This window comes from Naumovozyma castellii, chromosome 10 (assembly GCF_000237345.1).
Source record: "Naumovozyma castellii chromosome 10, complete genome".
Taxonomy (NCBI): Eukaryota; Fungi; Ascomycota; class Saccharomycetes; order Saccharomycetales; family Saccharomycetaceae; genus Naumovozyma; species Naumovozyma castellii.
Window position 1 is genome coordinate 96,749 of NC_016500.1, and position 21,756 is coordinate 118,504.

General features: G+C 37.5%; 12 protein-coding genes and 1 non-coding gene across 13 annotated transcripts; 7 read left to right on the forward strand and 6 right to left on the reverse strand.

Moving 5' to 3' along the window:
- Nucleotides 1–1,294: 1,294 nt before the first annotated feature.
- On the reverse strand, nucleotides 1,295–1,603 carry NCAS0J00640 (uncharacterized protein; the record flags this gene model as incomplete). The annotated part of the gene is made up of 1 exon (XM_003678334.1): nucleotides 1,295–1,603. One exon carries the CDS (start codon nucleotides 1,601–1,603, stop codon nucleotides 1,295–1,297), a length of 309 nt encoding a protein of 102 aa, XP_003678382.1.
- A 1,428-nt stretch (nucleotides 1,604–3,031) lies between these two features.
- Nucleotides 3,032–4,018, forward strand: LSP1 (lipid-binding protein LSP1; the record flags this gene model as incomplete). Its single annotated transcript, XM_003678335.1, has 1 exon — nucleotides 3,032–4,018. One exon carries the CDS (start codon nucleotides 3,032–3,034, stop codon nucleotides 4,016–4,018), a length of 987 nt encoding a protein of 328 aa, XP_003678383.1.
- Nucleotides 4,019–4,132: 114 nt separating this feature from the next.
- On the reverse strand, nucleotides 4,133–6,175 carry AEP3 (Aep3p; the record flags this gene model as incomplete). Its single annotated transcript, XM_003678336.1, has 1 exon — nucleotides 4,133–6,175. One exon carries the CDS (start codon nucleotides 6,173–6,175, stop codon nucleotides 4,133–4,135), a length of 2,043 nt encoding a protein of 680 aa, XP_003678384.1.
- Nucleotides 6,176–6,204: 29 nt separating this feature from the next.
- Nucleotides 6,205–6,831, reverse strand: SYM1 (ethanol metabolism protein; the record flags this gene model as incomplete). Its single annotated transcript, XM_003678337.1, has 1 exon — nucleotides 6,205–6,831. One exon carries the CDS (start codon nucleotides 6,829–6,831, stop codon nucleotides 6,205–6,207), a length of 627 nt encoding a protein of 208 aa, XP_003678385.1.
- Nucleotides 6,832–7,452: 621 nt separating this feature from the next.
- On the forward strand, nucleotides 7,453–8,037 carry RMD6 (Rmd6p; the record flags this gene model as incomplete). Its single annotated transcript, XM_003678338.1, has 1 exon — nucleotides 7,453–8,037. One exon carries the CDS (start codon nucleotides 7,453–7,455, stop codon nucleotides 8,035–8,037), a length of 585 nt encoding a protein of 194 aa, XP_003678386.1.
- A 196-nt stretch (nucleotides 8,038–8,233) lies between these two features.
- TFC8 (transcription factor TFIIIC subunit TFC8) lies at nucleotides 8,234–10,003 on the forward strand (the record flags this gene model as incomplete). The annotated part of the gene is made up of 1 exon (XM_003678339.1): nucleotides 8,234–10,003. One exon carries the CDS (start codon nucleotides 8,234–8,236, stop codon nucleotides 10,001–10,003), a length of 1,770 nt encoding a protein of 589 aa, XP_003678387.1.
- An 82-nt stretch (nucleotides 10,004–10,085) lies between these two features.
- On the reverse strand, nucleotides 10,086–12,584 carry CHL1 (DNA helicase; the record flags this gene model as incomplete). The annotated part of the gene is made up of 1 exon (XM_003678340.1): nucleotides 10,086–12,584. One exon carries the CDS (start codon nucleotides 12,582–12,584, stop codon nucleotides 10,086–10,088), a length of 2,499 nt encoding a protein of 832 aa, XP_003678388.1.
- A 767-nt stretch (nucleotides 12,585–13,351) lies between these two features.
- Nucleotides 13,352–14,200, forward strand: NCAS0J00710 (uncharacterized protein; the record flags this gene model as incomplete). The annotated part of the gene is made up of 1 exon (XM_003678341.1): nucleotides 13,352–14,200. The coding sequence occupies one exon, from the start codon at nucleotides 13,352–13,354 to the stop codon at nucleotides 14,198–14,200; it is 849 nt and encodes a 282-aa protein (XP_003678389.1).
- Nucleotides 14,201–14,446: 246 nt separating this feature from the next.
- Nucleotides 14,447–16,207, forward strand: CIP1 (Cip1p; the record flags this gene model as incomplete). The annotated part of the gene is made up of 1 exon (XM_003678342.1): nucleotides 14,447–16,207. One exon carries the CDS (start codon nucleotides 14,447–14,449, stop codon nucleotides 16,205–16,207), a length of 1,761 nt encoding a protein of 586 aa, XP_003678390.1.
- A 142-nt stretch (nucleotides 16,208–16,349) lies between these two features.
- MRPS16 (mitochondrial 37S ribosomal protein bS16m) lies at nucleotides 16,350–16,715 on the reverse strand (the record flags this gene model as incomplete). The annotated part of the gene is made up of 1 exon (XM_003678343.1): nucleotides 16,350–16,715. One exon carries the CDS (start codon nucleotides 16,713–16,715, stop codon nucleotides 16,350–16,352), a length of 366 nt encoding a protein of 121 aa, XP_003678391.1.
- Nucleotides 16,716–17,293: 578 nt separating this feature from the next.
- Nucleotides 17,294–17,365, forward strand: NCAS0Jtrna2R. The gene has a single exon. It is a non-coding gene; the product is annotated as a tRNA-Arg (tRNA).
- A 671-nt stretch (nucleotides 17,366–18,036) lies between these two features.
- NCAS0J00740 (60S ribosomal protein uL24) lies at nucleotides 18,037–18,773 on the forward strand (the record flags this gene model as incomplete). Its single annotated transcript, XM_003678344.1, has 2 exons — nucleotides 18,037–18,055; nucleotides 18,409–18,773. 2 exons carry the CDS (start codon nucleotides 18,037–18,039, stop codon nucleotides 18,771–18,773), a joined length of 384 nt encoding a protein of 127 aa, XP_003678392.1.
- Nucleotides 18,774–19,844: 1,071 nt separating this feature from the next.
- Nucleotides 19,845–21,485, reverse strand: GAS2 (1,3-beta-glucanosyltransferase; the record flags this gene model as incomplete). Its single annotated transcript, XM_003678345.1, has 1 exon — nucleotides 19,845–21,485. One exon carries the CDS (start codon nucleotides 21,483–21,485, stop codon nucleotides 19,845–19,847), a length of 1,641 nt encoding a protein of 546 aa, XP_003678393.1.
- Between the last annotated feature and the right edge of the window lie 271 nt (nucleotides 21,486–21,756).

Here is a 21,756-nt window from a genome sequence, read left to right on the forward strand (position 1 = left end):
TAAAATAAAAAAACTTTTTGAAAACCCAGTGAACTTGAGCAGCCGTTACTCCCTGAATCTAAGGTTCCTTTCACGTAATAAATAAGGAGGGATCCGTTAAAAGTTAAAGTTGAGAAAGTTTAAAATGGCTTCCGCCGTCACTGTGATGCATCTATTTACTTCTTTGCGTACAAATTACATAGGAACAAGTGTGTGTACATAGGTTTGTGAGTACGAAGATGAAACCGTGCTCTTTAGATCTGCCATTCTGCTACTAGTTTGTCTACGTATGTATGTATGTACGTAACGTAATGTAGAAAAAAACTGAGGTGAGTGACAAGAATGTAGAATACTTATTTTGGTAAAAAAAACAGCCAAAGTTGCACATCCACAAAAGGGCAAGTTTTTCTCTTTCTTTCTTTCTTTCTCTCCTTCACAGTGGATCTTGAGATGTGATAAGAGGATCCATGACGATCCACAAATCCGTTGAATGGAATGAAATGTATCAGTAGTCGATAATGCGAATTCTCAGCGAGTTCCCCTAAGGGACTGGAAGCTTGGCCGGACGTTGTCTATCAATGAAGGATTAAAGAGAGCACATATTGTTGCTGTTTTGGAAAGCAACTTATAATACCAAAAATGTTTGGGTGATTGCGACCCGAATTGAGAGTTCAGAATTCTAATAATGCAGAGCAGAGCCGTTTATCGATAAACAATTTATGATGCCTCCTGTTAGTTAGTATCAGTGAGCTGACTTATACAAATTGATAATTCATGCACCAATCAATGATATAAGCGATGACTAGGGATTCGATTGTTGTTATTTTCTACTTAAAGAGCCACTAATGAGGGTGTTTATTTTTTTTGGCTTTAAATACCACTTAGTGAGAGAATCCATATGCCTCAAAGAAAGATGGGGAGAGGAGAGCCATGCATGGCTATTGTTATTCCATCTAAAGATGAAACCTACGTGTCCATGTATTGAAAGATGAAAGAGATCATAATTTGAATTATAATTATATCACTTCTCGGTCTTGGCTTGTGAGTTCAAAAATAATGCATTGAAGCTGTGACAGTGTATGCATACATTGGCCCACGAACTCATGAGAGATCGATAAAAGGACGACTGTTCACAGATTCATTAAAACCAATTAAAGACCTGTGATATGTCTGATCCATAAAGGAAAACGAATAAGCTCATAAAATCTCGAAACTGCCTTTTCAATTAACAAAAAAAATAATCATTAATGCTGTTCTTGATTCATCAAGTGCAACTTATGCTCTTCGTCTATGAGTAAATGCAACGACAGGAAACTCATGGCTTCGATTGTTGCTGCTGTTGCTTCAAATGCAGCTTGTAATGTCTATTCATATTACTTTTCACGTTAAAAGTCTTCCCACAGTTCAACCATTTACATTTAAACGGTCTATCGCCCGTATGAACCAACATATGCGTTTGCAAGGAACTTGATCTTGTGACTATTTTGCCACAAATGGGGCATTGTCTTGATGGTCTTCTGTATATGAACTTCTGTTGTTGCGATGAAGGCGGAAGAGGAGGAACAGGAGGAACAGGAGGGTATAATGGTGGGTATTGTTGTAAATGCTGTTCTGAAGGGTCCATTATTATGGATGGATGAGGATGAGGAAGAGGATGAGGAGGATGGGTTGAAAGGGAATATGGGCACTGGTTGTTGTTGTTGTTGTTGCTGATGATGATGATATAATGGATGTGGTGGTGATTGTGCTATATAAGGATCTGATAAAGAATGGTTCAATAAAGGGAATGCTGGTCTTAATGGTGGATGGAATTGTGGTGGAGGTGGAGGATGGTATTGTTGTATAGCGGCGGTGGTGGTGGAATGAGACGGCGAGTAAAAAGTTGGTTTTTGAATGATGGATGGTAATTTATGATGATTGATCAATGGTATTGAGTTATTTCTTCTTTTCTGTTGCGGTATGAGAGTAATTAAAGAAGGCATTGACGATGATGAATTTGTCAATGTTGAAACATTTGAAGTTGATCGTATATTAGTATCAAACGTTGCAACGGATGAAGAATTGGAAGAAGAAGAAGGTATTATCAGCGGTTCAATTTTTTTTTGTTCTTCCAAAGAGGAAGAGTCTGAGTATACTGGTGAGGGAGTCTTTGGATTAAGTATTCCACTCATTGGTATATAATTATGTTCCTGATCATTACTATTGATAATATTACTATTAGTATTATTATCGATTGAGAGAGGCGTACGTAGTTTGCCTCTCTTGGGAGTCATTATGTTTCCTTTATTAATACGATATGATACGATATGATATAGTATAGACTAGGAAAGTGTTCACTGTGTGAATGAGTATTTGAGTTTAATTTATTTTTTTCACCTGTTGGGTTTCGTTTCGTTTGTTCAATGGAGAAACAGTACAAAATTTCTTGAAGGCAACTCCAGGAAAATGCAGTGAAGTGAAGAAACGTGAACTAAAGTGAAGGGAAGGGAAGGGACGGGAAGGCAATGAGCAGGAGATTGGAGTGATGAGTACTTGTGCTAACTATGAACGAACGAACGTACCTACGGGAGGATGGTGGGTGGTAGTAGATAGTAGTGCTATATAGATGTGATGTGATGTGTTACCAGAAAGAGACGTGATACACAGCTGCCATACTATAACATAACATGACTTGTCGTTAAACATAACATACCAACACTCATAGAACAAACTAGTCTATATATATCAAGAGAGAATGTTCTTCTTTGTGGGGTTACTCTCAACACCGTCTTGCAGACCCAGACACCACACACAACTTTTCTATTGTTCTCTCTCCGCGGTTACCCGGATATTGCACGTGACCTTTTTGTTGGGTGGTTACCCGCCCGCCCCCTAATTTTTTTTTCCTTTCTGTCTTTTCCCTTCCATTGGATATCCATCATCCATCCCTCTTCTCTCCCCTGTCATAAGGAAATGTATATATATATATATTCATTCACTGGCTGTACTTGGTTGCATACTCTCCCTCTCGCCCTCAACAACTACAACAGCTACAGCTACACAACACAACATAATGCACAAAACCTACTCACTAAGAAACCAGAGAACTCCCACCGCCTCCGAGTTACAACAACCGCCACCACCACCAGCCACCACCAAGTCCAAGTTCTTCGGTAAGGCCTCATTGGCCTCCACCTTCCGTAAGTCGACCGCCGCCAATTTCGGTCCTGAACTATCCCGTAAGTTGTCCCAGCTGGTCAAGACTGAGAAGGGTGTCCTAAGGGCCCTGGAAGTGGTCGCCAACGAAAGACGCGCCGCCGCTAGACAATTGTCCCTTTGGGGGTACGATAACGACGATGATGTCTCAGACGTCACTGATAAGTTGGGAGTGTTGATGTACGAATTGGGTGAGTTGCAGGATCAATTCATCGATAAGTACGATCAGTACCGTGTCACTTTGAAATCCATTAGGAATATTGAAGCTTCCGTGCAACCTTCTAGAGATAGAAAGGAGAAGATTACGGATGAAATTGCTCATTTGAAATATAAGGAACCAAACTCTACAAAGATCCCTGTGTTGGAACAGGAATTGGTGAGAGCCGAGGCAGAATCATTGGTCGCAGAGGCTCAATTGTCGAATATTACTAGGGAGAAATTAAAGGCAGCATATAATTATTTGTTCGATTCAATGAGAGAATTGGCAGAGAAATTCGCTTTGATTGCAGGCTACGGGAAGGCACTATTGGAGTTGTTAGATGATTCTCCAGTGACACCAGGGGAGGCAAGACCCGCTTATGACGGATATGATGCTTCAAGACAAATTATTATGGATGCGGAAGCCGCTTTGGAAGCATGGACTTTGGATATCGCAGCTGTCAAACCAACTTTATCATTCCATCAAACAATGGATGACGTTTATGGCGAAGTGGACGAAGAAGAAGAAGAGCAGGAACCTCAAGAAGAAGTGGACGATGGTGCACACGAAATTGAACAAGGAGAAGGTGAACAACAAGAGGAAATCTGGGATGATGAAGGTGATGCTCAGGTACCACAAGCCTAGGTACCCAAATTTGTTTTGTGTTTTTTGTTTTAATGTTTATCAAACTTTTTATACCTCTACTCTACCCTTTTATTAATTAATTAATTAATTATCTAATGAATGAATATTCAAATCTTACTTTTTATTATTTACATGTAACAACCCTCTATCTTTCAATTCTTCTTTCAACGCACCATATTGATCATCTATATACTTAACACGCTTTAACATGGCATTCTGCACTGCCACATATCGTATCCTCTTTCGATACTCATTTTTTTGAATCTTAGTACCATCATCTGACTTGATCAAATTACAATTACTACCATGCCCCCTTATCTTGCCTTTCTTTAACCATTTAGGTTGACATCCAATATACCAAAACGCTCGCGTCAATGCACTGGGGCAACTACCATTGGAACTCAAATTCCAATTCAAATGATCTTTATCCCAAAAAAATTTATCACGGCTCAATTTCCTACCACAACGTTCCACGTCCATCGCATCCGCCTCTTTCATCTTATAATTAAACTTAATAATCGACCGACATTTAACACTCCAATAACAAAACCGTTCACCAAACCCCATCTTAATCTTTAACAACCTCAAATAATGGAAAATAAACGGGAAATGGCGTGTGTACCCACAATTAACCATCGATTTATACAGCATATCAAAGGAATCCATATTAGGTGTCACCCCCCATCGCATGAAACTGTTGAACACAAGTAACGACAAATCCAATCTTCCTCTCTCTGCAAAGGCAATAAGGAAAAGATTCAAAGTCTCGTGCGTAATCATCATCGTTCGTCTCTCCTGATAATGTCTCATCATCAACCAAGCCTTATCCAATTCACCAGCATCTAAAAATCTTTTCAAACAAAGATGAAATAGTTTCTCATCATTGATACCAACTTGATTCTTCACCAGAAACTTTAATATATCCAATCCACTATCCCGCTTACCCTCCGCATCCACTTCCTGGTTCCTCAACACGGTGTAGATAAACCGATCAGTCATGGCGACACCAACACGTTCAATCATATTCTCCATGTATACATCCCTAGACAATTCATCATTTAAAAAATTATAACATGTAGTCCATGTGTACACATCCGCATGACATTCGTATTTCCTCATCTGATTCAACACAAACAAGATTTCCTTCTCCAGGGCACCATTTGTTTTCCTAATATGTGAATTCTTCAAAATAGACCGCATCATTACATTGAATGTTCTCACATTGGGTTTCAATTTCAATATCTTCAATTGTTTGTAAAGCTCACGCACGGTGGCAAAATCAAATCGATTACTATAAAATAACATCATATCGTTATACATCTGTGTCGTTCTCAGCGGCAGGGTTTTCATGTTCATCGGATTCATTAAATTTCTCAGGATCTTGGGGATCACACCGTTCAACTGCGATGATGATCGGAAGTAATATTTCGTATGTGTAAGCATGCCAATGTACTCCTCCAATCGCCGAGATGATGACTCGTCATCAGCGGAGAAATCAGGTACTTTCGGTATCTCTGAGGTGGAAAAATTACTATAAACTACCTTCGATTCCTCATGGTTATCCATCATCGGACTTGCACTCGGATCAGTCAACTGCATCAAGCGGGGCAACATCATCTTCAATAACGATTGCGATTTTTCTACTTTGATATATTTGAATCGCGGATCAGTATTAATCTTCCGCAATTGCTGATAATTCTCTCGTGCATGGCCAACTTGGTAATCATCTTTCAATGCCGATCTGCCAAATTCATGAACTCGCAACGGTGATAATTGTTCTTGCACCACTCTTCTTTCGTATTGTGAATTCCGACCAACAAGATACATATTCTTCTTCACAATTTTATCCTGGCCCTTGATCTGTTGTTGTTGCTTCCTCCGCTTTGGCTTTGGTGAAGATTCGACCCCTTGTGGAGAAACTCGGGTCGTTCGTATTCCTTGCTCAATACCATGTGTAGTTACCAGTCTATTTAGTCTCGCAAACACATTCATCCATTCATCTGTGTCGATCCTTTCTAAAATGTTTGACCGATTGTTAACTTTTATATAGTATTTGGCCTTTTTTTTTCTATACGCGGAATTTCCATCCATATTGATGATAGATTTTATTGATAGATAGATAGATGATATTACACCAACCAACCAGCCGTCGTCCATTATGTGCAAAGAAATACTCTCATTGTAATTTACTCCACCACGGGCGGATAATGCACAGGATACTGTTTTTCCAAAGGAACTCGAGAATTCATATACGACAAATAAGTGTTCCAAAAGATTGCTACAACATTTACTGCCAATAATCGATGTTGTAAGGGCACCCAAGTGAAATTAACCATTTGAAACAATGGCCAAACACACCAATTAGTCACTAGTGTCCTCCACCATTGTGTCTTGATCTTTGTCTCCACATCCTTCATGGTCCCACCTTCCATAATCGTCATACAACTGAAATAGAAGGGCACCCCCAGGGGTGCAAATGCCAATTGATCAACACTCACTTTGTAAAGCATGGAGAGGCTCTTGTTATGTTGAAACCGTAGTGGCAACTTCACGTTATTTTGTAGAATCTTGTACCATTTGTCTCCAATGAACGAGAAAATCATTGACCCGTAAATAACAGCTCTAGAAGTTCTATGCCAGTCGAAGTTCTTCTTCTTTTGCTCAATCTCATCACCTTGTTTTGGTTGTTCAGTAGGGGCAAATAGTATTTGGGCACTAATATCCCCTACTCCGAATAAAGTCCCAGTCATGATAGCATTTGTAGTCTTGGGATGGGTTCTTAGACAGCGGTTATACAAATTGAACAGTTTCATAATTCGTTTTGTTCTTTGGTTGCTTGCTTCTTTGTGTGAATTTACATGTGTTGTGTAAGGAAGATAGTTAAACTAAACTATTCAATTGATGTGTAAGCGGAGTTTTTCTATTACCGTTCTTTGGTGAATTATTATTCAGGCAACATCCCATCGACTACTAAGACACTATATACACAAGTAACTGTTCTCATAACTTTTTATTTCTATACTCATACCATCTACTATTGGTTAAGCTGTTCTTCTCGTTTCCCCAACTAAAATGTTTCTTTTATCTGCTGTATGAAATGAGATGGTTACTACCCAAATAGCACAGAAAGGAAAATCTACTCACAAGAAACCATCGCAACGATTTTCCAAGCAATAGTGCATCATCATTTCTGCTCTAACTTTAAATATGTCTTTGCCTTGCTTCGTTGTTGTCTGCTTATTAATGGAAGAGTCATCCATCTTTGACAGATAAGAAAGAAAAAAAAAAAATTTCACTCGAGAGAATAGATCTCTTTATCTGACACATCCACTACAGCAAACCAACTATGACCAACTCACAATATATATATTGTCGTTCTCCCCATCGGTATCCTCCAACAGTGTCCCACTTCCACTATCCATGACTTATCAGTAATGATAAACAAAGGCTACGACATGCCAAGAGAAAAGTATCAGCTTGTCCAATGTCTCAGAATTCATTCTCCCGCCTCGTTCTTCGATGACCTAGGTCTTAAAAGTCCTCAGTGTACACTCTACGTCATGGTCAAGGATATCGAAAACTTACTTCCTGGCGGATCCTCTTCTCCCACTTTGTCCTACATTGACACGATTGATGAGTTCAAATTCTACACAATTACGGAACCTGATACCTTCCATTTCGCAGAAGACAACGTCCTAGCCACCGTCTCTTACAAACCAATATCTGAATCAGGGGACTGCTACGAGGCAACCTCATTCACTGCTTTTGCTAAACGTTGTGGTATCAATATCTTCAATGCTTCCTTGAAGCATTCCAAAGATGGCCATTTGAATTGTAACAGGTTGATCGTTCATGTCATCGTGGAGCATGACCTGGTGCCATATTATCAGGATAAATTACATTTTGAAGAAGTCGAGCGTGGGTTGATCAAGAGAAAAGATTTACAAAGTCTTGGGTTCCAAGAGGGATTTGTAGCCGCTAGAGACTTCCACGTTTCTACTATGGAAAGACTTTTATAAGCTCTGTATAACTAGATAGAATATATAGCTTAAAATAAAACTTTTTGCAACCAGGAAGGATGGTTTATTTGCCCATTCATCTGTCCAGTTCTTCTAATGACTGATTTTGTTCTATGATAAAAAAAAATGTTAGAATGAAATTTCTAGGGTAAACAATAGCATTCAACAGGAAACAACGAGATACAGCTCAACACTTATGAAAGATCTGATAGTGAATAGGAAGGAGTTGAGATCCTGGCAGAAGAATCTAGTTTGGGGCAAGGATGGTACGTTATACTTGAACACATCGCCTCATATCACAATTGCGCAACCGCGTTTCGAGAAGGAAGTGAACGGTAACAGTAAGAATCTATTCCATTTGAAAGAGTTCCCGCTGGAATTGGAATCTAATAATAAATTGGAGTTCGAGTTTGCTGAGAGGAACACGCTTTTGAATTCACAACCGATTTCATATGTTAGGTATTGCGAACCTTCCCTGGGCGGTAATAACAATAATTTATTAGCTGTCTTGACTTCTAATGGGAATGTCTGCATATTTGAAAACGATGTCCTGGTGGCAAATTTGGATGACTCAGCTGCACCATTGGCAGGGAGAATTTACCATTCATTGCATTGGAATTCGAATTTAACTGCTAATGGAGAATATATAACTCTCGGTAATGAATTGGGTCAATTGGTAATCTTTCAAAAAGGTAATTCTGACAACAGTTTCCATCTGCTCAAGACCATCAATTTGGTATCGGACTGCTTGGAGTGGATCACATCCATTGTTGAAGACGATAATGGGACGTTATTTGCAACTTTAACAAATAATTCCGTATATTCCGTGAAATCCATGTATGTGGACGACCCCACAATAGAAATGATTAAGGAACCTTCGAGATTTAAAATATTTGATACAAAAGCTTTGGATGGATATGTGGTTATAACCACCACTGGTTATTTCCATAAGATTAATGTCTCCACAGGACAGCATTTCCAATTTGAGATCGGCGCCAATGATGGATTCCATATAATCCCAGTGACTATTGACGGTGAACAAAAGTCAACTGTCTTATTATCAAACAAGACATCATGTTCTATTCAATTAAACGATGAGGAAATAACATTATTACCAGATAATATTATTTCACCACATTTGGAAAAAAAGTTTAAAAAATGGAACACATATTGGAATGAATATGATAAGTATGAAACGAGTTTGGTAATCTGTGGTGTTTCTATCTCAATGGATGGATATTCTGTGGCTATCATGTACGACATTGAAAGAATTTCGCTGAAATACAGGATTGCATCTGAACATCAATATCATATTAAGTTTATTCCTTTGAATACCAAATGGGAAATTTCTTCTAAAGTAACTGGGCTAGCGTGGTACCAAGCTTACCATATCTACAATAAAATGTTGCCCTTCCAAGGTCAAGTAGAAATAGATCTTAATGATCCTAAATATGACACTACATTAGATTTCAAGGATTATCTGATAACATTGCTGAATGATAATCAACTGAATAAACTAAGGTTTTTAAATCTAATTGAAGAAAAGGCATCTATTGAAACGTTTCAAAAGCTAATATTAAAATATGCAACCGCAAATGTAGAAAAGGTTACAAATCCAATAGATAAATGTTGTATACAGTCGTTGGCAACAGTACTCAACCTTCCATGCCCTATCCAATCTGATCCGATAACGATTAAAAGTGAATACATTGAAGAAACGGTTGATGTTAAATTGGCTAAGGATTTAAATCAAATAATTGCCGTTGATGGCACGGTATGGAAACGATGTGCTGTGTCGTTACTTCCTCTTTTAACAACAAAAGTGAAAATATGTCCCGTGAGCAAGACCAGAATCATTGACATTAACAAAGATTCTTTAAATGACTATGGATGGTTTTCACGGACGCTATTAGAAGTCTTTAACAATAACAGCATATATTGTGATACAAACATGATATCTGCTTGATAATTCGATCATAAAAATATATATGAATTTGTAATATTAATGGGTAAAATACATTCTATAATAATAAATTGAAAAGCTACCTCTATTTATGGAGTTTGAAGAATGTCCTAGTTTCAAGCATCACTGAGTCTACAGTCGTTTGCGGCTGAATTCTATTTGCCACCCAGTGAGATAATTTGCCCTTAATATTTTGAGTGGCATACCTCTTGTCAAGAAGATAAATATTTGCATAATCATTAGCATGCCTAATGGCACGTCCAACACTTTGATTCACAGCTTTCATGCAAATAGTTTCAAAAAAGTTCCTTGTTGCAATGTTAACATCTTGTTTGGTGCCACCATTCTTTAATATTTTTTCCTCCAAATGTTTCTTCTTCACCAATAGTTCACCGCTAAATACATTCGGGTACGGTAAACCTGTCATTACTATTGCTCTACACAAGTCATCCTGGAAATTAATTCCCTCTGAAAGTTTGCCTCCTACAATTGCAAATAATATTGCACCTTGGTTCTTTGCAATTGTTTCAGAATAATCTGATAGGGGGTCTACCCCATCTTTCGATTCATAAAATATTGATCTGATGGCATTTAATTTTTCGAATAACCCATTGGATTTCCATTGGGTGATAACGTGGTCTAAATATTGATAACTGGGGAAAAACACAACGATACCACCTTTGGATGGAACAGAGGTGGATAATTTGATAAAAAACTGGAAAAGATACTTATTAATTAACTGTGTATCATTTCTTTTCTCGAAAGTAAATTCCCAAATGGGTTCATTTAGGATGAAAGTGTTTAAATTGGAATCTGGTATGACATGATCACATGAAAAGGAGGTTATTTGATCCTTAGGAACACTGGGAAACAGATTATCATAGAAATCTTGGATAGGTTCCATAGTACCACCTGCTAATATTACACATTTACTATCGCTTAATATGGATTGGAATTGCTTACTTGGTTCCATTAGCATATACTTGACTTTAGAGCCTTTTTCAAAGAAAAATTGACCCTCAGATTTTGGATTCGATAATGATGTTAAGAAACTCATGATCCTAAAGAGTAATGGTTGTGATGATGATGAATTTTTTTTCTCGGATTGGTGTTCTTCTACTGGTTGGAGGGATTGCATGTAGGTGTCAATTTTGTATGCCACTTTGGATACCTTAACATATTTAATTAATTTATGAATGTTCAACATATCCACATTTGAATCATTTAACATATCATTGGGATCAATCTCCTGACCTGGTTTTTTAAAATTTTCTTTGATAAATTTAGCAATAACATTCAATAGTTTGATTAATTTTAATAAATTCACTCTATTCCCCGGGTTCAATCTTGATTTAAATTTTGATAAATATACCTGTAACCCATTGATACAATAGATCAAATCATTCAATGCAACTTCAGAAGAATAAATGGAATTAATTGTATCAATTAAATTATGGGCTTCATCGATAATTATTATGGAATTTTTCAATTCCAGGTTTAAACTTTCTCTCATTGTTTCCGACAGTAAATATTGGTATGGTAATGTTATTACTTCAGCTCCAGGTATAGAGTCACGTATAGCATAAAAGGGGCAAACACCAAGAGTTTCGCCCGCAGTGACAGTGTCCTCAATATCATGGATTTGTGCAAAAGTGTTGTCTCTAAATGCCAATGTATCGTTAGCCGTATGCCATTCTGGAGTGTTTTGATAATATGGACATCCTTCCTTTGAGTGTCTCACTTCATAACAGGCATCATTGATGGCCTCTGTAGTTTTCCATTTCTTAACGTTTGGATTAATACAAAGTATTTTTTTGGACCCCAAGGGAATATATTTTATTTTTTCATTTATGTCATTCTCCTTGGAAAATGATGATGGAAATGATGGTAATCTTAATTGTGATGCAAATTGGTTTAATTGGGAATGCGTTCTTGATGCAAAGTATATTTTTACAGGATTAGGTGATGCATTTTGATACTTATCTTGTAATGGCGTTGAAGATGTGGAAGGTTGTTTAGCTTCCAACTTGGCCAACAATTCATTGATCTGTCTACTTACTTCGGTTGGATCCTTCTTTTTATCGATAGGAGTAGATGCATCTTCTGTATATGGTTTCGGTAGGAATTCATCTTCTTTAATCGTTACATCTAGTTTAACTTTTGTACGTTTCCGTTTTTGACTCAATGGTAATGAAGAAGCTGAGCTGAGTTTCAACAGGGGCTTTAAATCAATTTCGTCCAAATGCTTTTCATACTCATTCAATAAATGTAGTTTGTCTTTCAAAATGGAGGATTTATACGTTTCATTAACCCAGTCCGGTTCATCGTCGTCGTTTTCTGATTGATTGTTGTTCTCCTTTTCATTGGATATCCCAGCTAAGTAATTAGTTTTGTTTTCTCTCAACCAAGTAATCGTCGAACATATCAATGATAACGTTTTGCCCGTTCCTGTTGGACTCTCCAAGATGGCTATTTTTTTATTTTCTGATAATACATCATAGATGCATTGCATCAATTGCAATTGAATATCATATGGTTTATAAGGATGGTGGAAGTCGGTTGGACTAACTGTAGGCGGTGTCATCCTGATGGAGTTAGGATTCTATGGGAATGTTTTATCATTAGAGTGAAAAGTTATATTTTTTCATCAAATCGATTTTGGTAAGCACATGTCATATTTTCAACGGCGCTAACTAACATGGATTATTTACATATACAAAAGGTTGAGTAAACTACGGGGAATGAGATAAATGGTGATTATAATACAACTCCTAGGAAATGCGACTAGGTAGAAAGGGGAAAATGTCTCACAAACGTTAAAACGGAGGGTGTTTTCAACTATAACAATTTTAATGACATTGTTATAGTTTCAAAGACTTCAGAACTAAACTATGTATCTCATAAGATCTTTAGTTCAACAGAAGCCCCATCCTCATAAACACTTAACACAACCGAAGTTTTTGATGATTACAAGGTAGAACGCTATTGCACTTACAGTGTGTAAACTCTCTTTAGAGAAGTGATGCATTGTCGCAATGACTTTGCTCAAACCGCTTTCAAATAAATTTGGGGTTGAATCGGCTTATGATCTTATAACACGGAGCTCCTCTTTAATTGGGCAAGAGATAACAGTTGTTAGTAAATCAATAGCCTGCACTGAGGGGACTATTGTTGAAACTTTTTTGTTCGAGACGTCATTATTATTCGGCCTCACCAAAAATGGTTCCGAAACTCCGCAAAGGGATGGAATGGAGATGGTTGCAAGTCCAATTAAATAGCAAGACAATTCAAACTTCTATTCTCTCACAAATACAAAGTTTTATTCCTTTACGAGTGGATCAATAAACTAATATGTTTGTTCATTATCACGTTTCGACTCAACAAGCTTGCACCTTCCATGGTGACATTTCCTTAGACACACTTGGATCCAAAAATGATGACACGGTGGATAATGTGTTAAGGGAATTAGAAAATAAATTAGGTGAAGGACCACTTTCAAGAAGGGAGGAATATGTTTTGCCATCGGGTCCGCATTCAGTTTTCCTATTTTGTAATGTTGACGAGCCAAATTTTGATAAGATTTTAAAAGTTTGTTCATTTGACGATGACGAAAGGTTTAAGGATGCTAATACGTATGCGTATATGATGGAAGATAAGGGTAATAATTGGAAGATTTTCAGGTTTTCGCTTTTGAGGAGTGTGGATCTTTTAAATCAATCGCGTCTTTTATTTGTTCTAGTTGGGAGGGAAGTTACAGTTGTTATTAGTCTTTTAGATTCTGAAACAATCCAGGGGAAGCTTGTTACTCGGATGGAGCACGAGAAGACTATTTCCAGTCTTTACTCTTGGATTGTTGATGAGAATACCAAGAATCTTATGTATTTGAGAGATGAAATGCGCGAGCTTTATGCTACGGCCAGGGTCGGTATGCCGCAGGAAGAGACAATAAAGAAACTTATAGAGACGCTTAGGTTTCTATTTTTCTTTTCAGAGCAATATTTTAGTATGTTGAAAGCCATTACGGAAATGTTTGGTGGTGATCATGAAATTCAAGTAAAATTGGCAGCTCAAGTTCGTAATGCTGGTTTCTTCCATCACGAATGCAACGAGAAATTGAAAACCACGTTGCGAGAGTTAGGGGTTTCCGAAGAAGAAATTACATCTATCCATGCACGTATGATAGGCTCTGAAAGTAATTAGTTATGTACACTATATCGTATCGTCTTAACATCTGCATAACGACGTGCGTGCGGAACGGACCATTCCGATCGACGACGTTAAGAGCAAGGACACGTTGCGAATCAATCAATCAATCGCTCCAACGCGTCAGGCTTACCCCTCACAAGGAGCAGTTCACGCGTTCTTCCTGTAAAATGACGTTCATGAGAACAAAGAGGGCCAGTCGGAAAAACATCCAACCTTAAAACTGTATTCGACCCCTTTCCAATGAGAAAAACTCCATCCGTATTAACCGTCTGTGCGGTATTTTCCCGTTCGGGCCATGGTTGTCACTGGCAACAAACGAGCGCTCATCGTGCGAAACGAGCATGCAACGAACGGGAACAAAGGCCACACGGGTTTCCCGATTGGGCCACTCCCCAGATGCCACACGCACCCCCTGCGGCGTTTTCTGGGCTCTCCGCACGGCATGTGCACCGTGCGTCTGCATTGATGGATCCGCATTCATTTAATTTTCCCGATAGGGTAACCGACCTGCGTTTTGCCCCTTTCCAACACGTAAAAGCCGACGCGTGGGGTGGGGTACTCGCTGTTCATACTCGGCTCGTGTGGGCCCACTTTCCAGCACTCATAGTCGCACACTCACATATATATATATATAGTCTGTCTGTCTGTCTAATGTGTGTGTGTGCTCCCAGCCATTGTTCACCGCTGACACTTCAACTGCCTCTTATCGTTGCTTTACATCCTCCTATACAGACCATCCGCGCCGAAGTACCCCACACGGAAATGATGCTCCTCGACAGATTCCAAAATAAGTTTCACCACCACCACCATTCACATAAGAAGACAGGTTCCACCTCCACCTCCACCTCAAACATCACGCCCAGCTCGAGCATGGACTTGCAAAAGGATATACCAATGTCAGACGACACGGAAAATGGCGAATTGTCCCCTATTTCACCCCAACCAAGAACAAAATCACAATCTCTGCTGCAATCCCCAGAGTACAACTACTCCTCCACGGAGCCCAACCCGGAAACAAACTCTTTCAGCTTCGAATACAACAGTACGGACCCCAGAATGAGAACCCCAGTAATGACCCCCGTAGGAACTGCAATTCCATACTCGCAACAACAACAACAATCAACTTTCCTACCACCTTATATCGCCAACAGAGCGCGTCAAAATAGTAACGTCTCCCTGGCAAGCTCCATCTCAGAATACCCAAACTCTCTAAGACAGCAAGTGGCCACCACCACTGCAATTAATAACGCGACATTCACAGAACCATTCATGGCTTTACTCTTGGAAGTGTACCAATCCATTTGTTCCGATCCAACAATGACTCCCTTCGACTCCTTCAATCCACCCTCCGGGATCCTTAACAAAGTCGCTAAGATCTCCATCGAGCAGGCAGAATTTAAAAACCTCGACATTGGTCATGAAAAAAATAGCTGGTTGCTCACTACGGTAAGACATCGTCTCTTGCAAGAAGTGAGGAAGGAAGGCTATCTCTCGAGAAACGCATCCCTCTCATCCTTACAACCACCAATCTTCAATAATAATGAATTCTTGAGCTTGGATTTACAACAACAGGATACCTCAATTAGTAGTACCAGCACCAATTTCATGTCTTTGAAAAGAATCGGAAGCAATAATAATAATAATACGGGTACCGGTACGGGTCTCAGTAGACCAAACACTCCACAATTACTAATGGCATATCAACAACAATTGCAACAAATACCGTTAACATTGGAAAGAACTCGTTCCAATAATAGTCGTGATTTTAATAATAATTTGATAAATTTGCCCGAACCAAATTTTGGAATAAGTTTGGGAATTAATTCCTTGTCTTTGAACCAAAATTTCGTAGCAAGACAATGTAACAATAATAGTAATAGCAGGATTTCTTCTCCATTACCATCTAATAATAATACCTCCACGAATTATAATAATAATAATAATAATGCAAATGGCCTTTGGAATCAAGATCTACCAAAGAGAGACAGACTTAAAAGATAATAATAACATAATCTCCCATCCTTTATACATTCATTTTTTAACGAACACCCTATCTATTTATTTTTTTAATGACAAATACTCAAGCATGAATAAATTATTACTATTTACAAAATGACTTATATATACATAAATATTTTCTTCTCTACTCCACAGTTTCCCGTCTTTCTTCTATTATCTTTCTAGAAATAGCACCATTATATTTCTTCCCCCATTCTTCATCAAGTATCCCACATTTCTTCAACAATTTAGTAACTCTATCACTAGGTTGCGCACCAACACCAATCCAATACTTTGCCCTATTAAAATCCAATTCCACATCCTTAAACGGTAATATACCTTTCTTCTTATCACGTAAAGTTATAGGTGTAGGGATAGGATTGAACGTACCCAAGACTTCTAAAGGCTTCGCATCACGGGCCTTATGACTATTCGTTACAACAATGTTATAAACGGGACTATTCTTCCTGCCAAACCTAGCTAATCTTATCCGTACTAGTCCTTTCCCCATGTTATATGTGTTGCTTTGCTTGGTTCAATCTCCTTCCTCCCTTGTAACACGCACGATTCTTAAGTTTCAATTTTTATCGTTCTTTAATTTCTCTCGCTAGCGTCGCAAATATTGATCAAGTCCGTCACCACAGACAAAAAGCTATTTTGAATTATACTGGTAGTTTTGAACGTGAGGGAGTGTCGTGTCAATTATTCTTTAACTCAACAACTTTTCCCCAATCGTTCATTACAGTACGTAAGTTGTTGAAAGTTCAAGTAGCGTATTTGAACGCAAACAATTGGCTCCCGCATCAAAAATAATGTCAACTATTTCATGAGAGAATTGCTATAGCAATGAGGGAACCACAGAAGTATGGTAAAGAAGACCGGCCCACATGTAGCATTCACAAAAATATTTTTATTCCGGAAAAATTGTACAAATGAATAACATCCCAGCATTAAAAAAGTTCTAAAATTATAGAAACAATACAGTGCATAAGGCAATGCCACTCAATCCACCATAAATAAAGGGAAAAGCTTGAAAATATCATTCAGTGAGGCTGGCACCAACTATACTTATAAAAAATGTTTAAATTTGCCCTTTTAGTGCAATGGTTAGCATACATTTTTCCGGTGGATGTGATCCGGGTTCGAGTCCCGGGAGGGGCTCAAGCTTTATTTTTTCGAAAGTATTTCAAGCTGAATGTGATTAAAATTAGTTGAGCATAGACCAGTAATCTCTTGCATCCCTTCATTTTTTAACTAAAAAGTTATTAATCCTATTATGTAAGCTCAGACTCCGGCTAGATAACACCGCCCATAGTGCCAGATTCAAAATTGTGACTTTCATCTTGGAAGCATGATGTTACTCTTACTGCTCCCGTTTACCAGTGAAGAATACGTGTAAATTATTGAAGTGACTGATTATAATATAATAAAAAGGTCTGAGAAATGTCCCTGTTAAACCCGTGCCTTTTTACGATGTTTGGGTGTTTTGAACTAATTTTTTTATTTTCGGCAAGACCTTTCAATCTACAAGGAAGCGCCTTTGAAAGGTTCGAAAAACCTAGGCTGGTTCTAGTCAGGGCGTCAGGGAGTTACACGGACCATCACGGGAAGTTAGGCAGAGATTCTATTCTGGCATCAATATCCATCCTGTTGATGGAACTCTCAGCTCTTCCTTGTTACCCAGTATGAACGAAAATTCTTGAGTTTCGTTGGTGAGTAGCGATAGATATTATCAATTTTGAATAAAATATGCTATCTGTAACAACTTTTTGATAGTTTTACAGCTTTTTTCTTAGGTGGCAGTTAAACCAATAACGACATAATAAACTACAATGGCTAAGCAATCATTAGGTATGTGGGAAAAATAGAGGATAACATTTTAAAATGAATCGAGTAGCATGGAAAAATGGACAAATACGACATATACAAGCATGGAAAATGATACACACACTAGCTATACTGAAAGGAGATTCCAACGTAATCAAGATAGAAACAGGAAATTATATCCATTAAACAAGGAGAGAAGTTGCAATTTATTTCGCAACTGCATAGAACGTGATAATCCAGTGGGTAATAAAATATAAAATTTGTCATATTTCTTGTATTTCCATCATCAACTATAAAATCATTTTCATACAAGTCTCTCACCTCAAGATCAATTACTAACAATAACTCATATCTCTTATGATATTAAATTAAAATAGACGTCACCTCTGACAGAAGAAAGGCTAGAAAGGCATACTTCACTGCCCCATCCTCCGTTCGTCGTGTTTTATTATCTGCTCCATTATCTAAGGAATTAAGAGAACAATACGGTATCAAAGCTTTGCCAATCAGAAGAGATGATGAAGTTTTGGTTGCTCGTGGTGCCAAGAAGGGTCAAGAAGGTAAGGTTTCTTCTGTTTACAGATTGAAATTCTCCATTCAAGTGGATAAGGTTACTAAGGAAAAATCTAACGGTGCCTCCGTCCCAATTAATATTCATCCATCTAAGGTTGTCATCACCAAGTTGCATTTGGACAAAGACAGAAAGGCTTTGATTCAAAGAAAGGGTGGTAAGTTAGAATAAATAAATTAAAACATAAAAATCTCATAACTTTTAAATAAGATAACAAGATAATAATAATAATAATAATAATAATAATAATAATAATAATATAAAAAGTAAATCAAAGTTTGACTCGTTGCTGAAAATTTTAGGTTGCTAGAGATATTGTCATTCCAATTCCTCTTATTATTTGGATTTTTTTATGTTAGATAATGACTTAAATCAAGGATTTGCAGAGGACGTTAAACCTGGTTGGAAATTATGTTACGTGAATGTTAGCTCAACGATTGTGCCAGTATTTGAAGTTCGGCTCCAAAAATAACTGGTGAAGGCAATAGAGGGAAAATTAATTGTAGCATAGAAAAAGATAAAGGAAATTTTAAAGCAAAATGAAACGCTAAGATCAAAAAACTATGATAAAGTTGTTTATCATCGTAGATGGCATTCTGACCAAAATTGTCATCTTCCTATGAGATCGGACGCTTTGGCGTTCCGAATAGGCCGCCTCTGCATAATACAGGTGACAGTCGCGCTTTGAGTTCCAAAACTAGATAATAAAACTACGTGGAAACGGGTACAGACTCAATTTGATTTTCTTAAACATATGCAGGATTGGACAAAAAATTGAATGAATAATCTTTTAGTCAGAAGAAGAATTTCACCTTTTCTTCCTTCGAAGAAAAAACTTGCCCTATTAAGCAAATATTCTTCTATTAACTGTTCGAAGCTTAACGAGTTGCAAATTCTGGCTGAAATTCATGCCTTCTGGTATATGATCGAGGTTAACGAGGATTGGTCCTCCTCAATTTACGGACATTTCATTATAGTAACTAAAGAAAGATATATATCAAATAGTGCTATGGAGTATTCTTACTTGAATTTAGTTTTAGGGTTATCCACAGGATAAACTACATCCTAACTATGATGAGTTTACCTTATATGAAATAAATGTCTTGAACTCAGTTCAAGATAACAAAACAGAGCAGAAAGAATATTATTTTTTTTAGTTTAGAATTTGGGCTATATAAATATAAAAAATATTTGTTTAACAATGACAGCATGCTTCGAAAGAAATAATGTAAAAGTTTAGTTTTAAAAAAGAAAAGTAGACAAAATTATTAGTATAACCAACAAAACCAATTCTGGTTTGTTTATTATTGATGCCGAAGAATTCTTTTCTTTTGATGTATCGGAGGGATTTGTTTCTTTGTTTGATAAACTTTCTTTTTCTCTGTTAGTAGGTTCATTTTTCAATTTCTTCTTAATTGTTTCAAATGCTTTTTTGCATTGCTTTTGTGGTTGTTTCTCTAAGCTCTGTGAGTTGAAATAAACAAGGTTATTTTCAATTGGACAAACGATTGCCGTAGCGTCATTTTGGAAATATATTTTACTTATTTCCAAGCTGAGTTTTTGAATTGTGGAACAGTCCGAATATATTCCATATTTGCCAGTTCTTCCATCCGCCATTACGTCTGTACAATCAACTTGACTGCAGACATGATCAAATAAATAGTCGTAGGCGCTGGAATCTTCAGTTGGTAAAACCAAACAAGGAACTTCATCGAGGCAAGAGCATTTCAAAAGATCAGGGGTTGGTGGTAAATTTGTACTTGCCTCCCAATCTGTGCCTATTTCCGCTGGTGGACACTCAATGTTTGAGATCTTATGATCAGTTTTCAAATATTCTGTCCTAGTAACTCCCTTTGTTTCCACTTTGGAAAACTCTTTTTCCAAATACCTAAAGTCATCTAAAATTTCAATATCACCCTCATCATTTAGTTTAACCACACCGTAATTATTTTCTTCTTCGAAATACATGTATACAAGCCCCCCAGACCAAACCTGGGACATTCTTGACCCATAAATTGCACCAATTTCAGTAAAAGGACGTGGTCTGACCAGATTACAACCAAATTCTGAGAAAAAAACTGGTACCGGATAGCTTTCAAATTCTTTTGTGCGTTCTCTGTAACCACTTGTACCATAGGAGGAATAACCACACCATTCATACATATTTATTCCATAGAAATCCGCTTTATGTTCGTCGCATACAAAATACTTTGCCAAATTATCTCTTGTCTCTGAGTCATCATTCGAAGAATATCCAACTGGGATTTGTCTGTATTCCTTTTCCTTTATATATTGTTTAATATCTCTGATTGCAGCTTTTACAAAGGGAGAAGCAAATGTGTTATTCCGACTGTTGTTGACTTCATTACCTGCAAAGAAACCAAGAACATTGGTATATTTATTCATTGCATCAACTACATTTTGGTATCTTGTTAATAATGTGACATCCCAGGTTGGTGTGTCTCTCACAATAGAAATATCAGGCTCCGCCAAATCCACTAGGACATAAATTCCTTCATTCGCTAAAGCATTCATACAATCATCGTGGTTTTTAAGGGGATCAATAGAGTAAACTCGAATGGTATTAATATGAAGCTTTTTTAGATAGTGTATATCTCTTAGACACGTCTTTGGATTGCTGAGAGGGTCAATATATTTTGTTTCAAAACTCTCCGTGGTGTCTTCTAATTCACTTAAACTGCGACTTGGTTGGTATGCAATTCCTTTCATAAAGAATTGTTCATCAGTATTGGAATAAAAAAACTTGTTGCCAATTACTTCAATCGTTGCAATATCATTTTCCTTCTCATTGGACAAACCACTTACTTCTAGGGCTAAAATTTTGAACACCAAAATTGTAAGTAAGAGTACGATTCCAAACATTGTGTTTTTAGTGTTTAACGTTGTCTTTCTTTCTAATAAACATTACTTTTCAAGATTTGTTGAAGTTAGTTCTACAAAACCCTCTTCATAGCGCCTGCCATTACACATTGCAGTTTCAATATTTTGTGACACGCTGACATAAGCAGCGTATATCCGCACAATTATTATTGCCAAGAGTATTGATCTCTCAAATATATAAGCCTACAGAGGGTATGAGGTTATGCACACCGCCAATTGTTCACTTACCCTTCGTAATCCGTGGTAGTTCGAT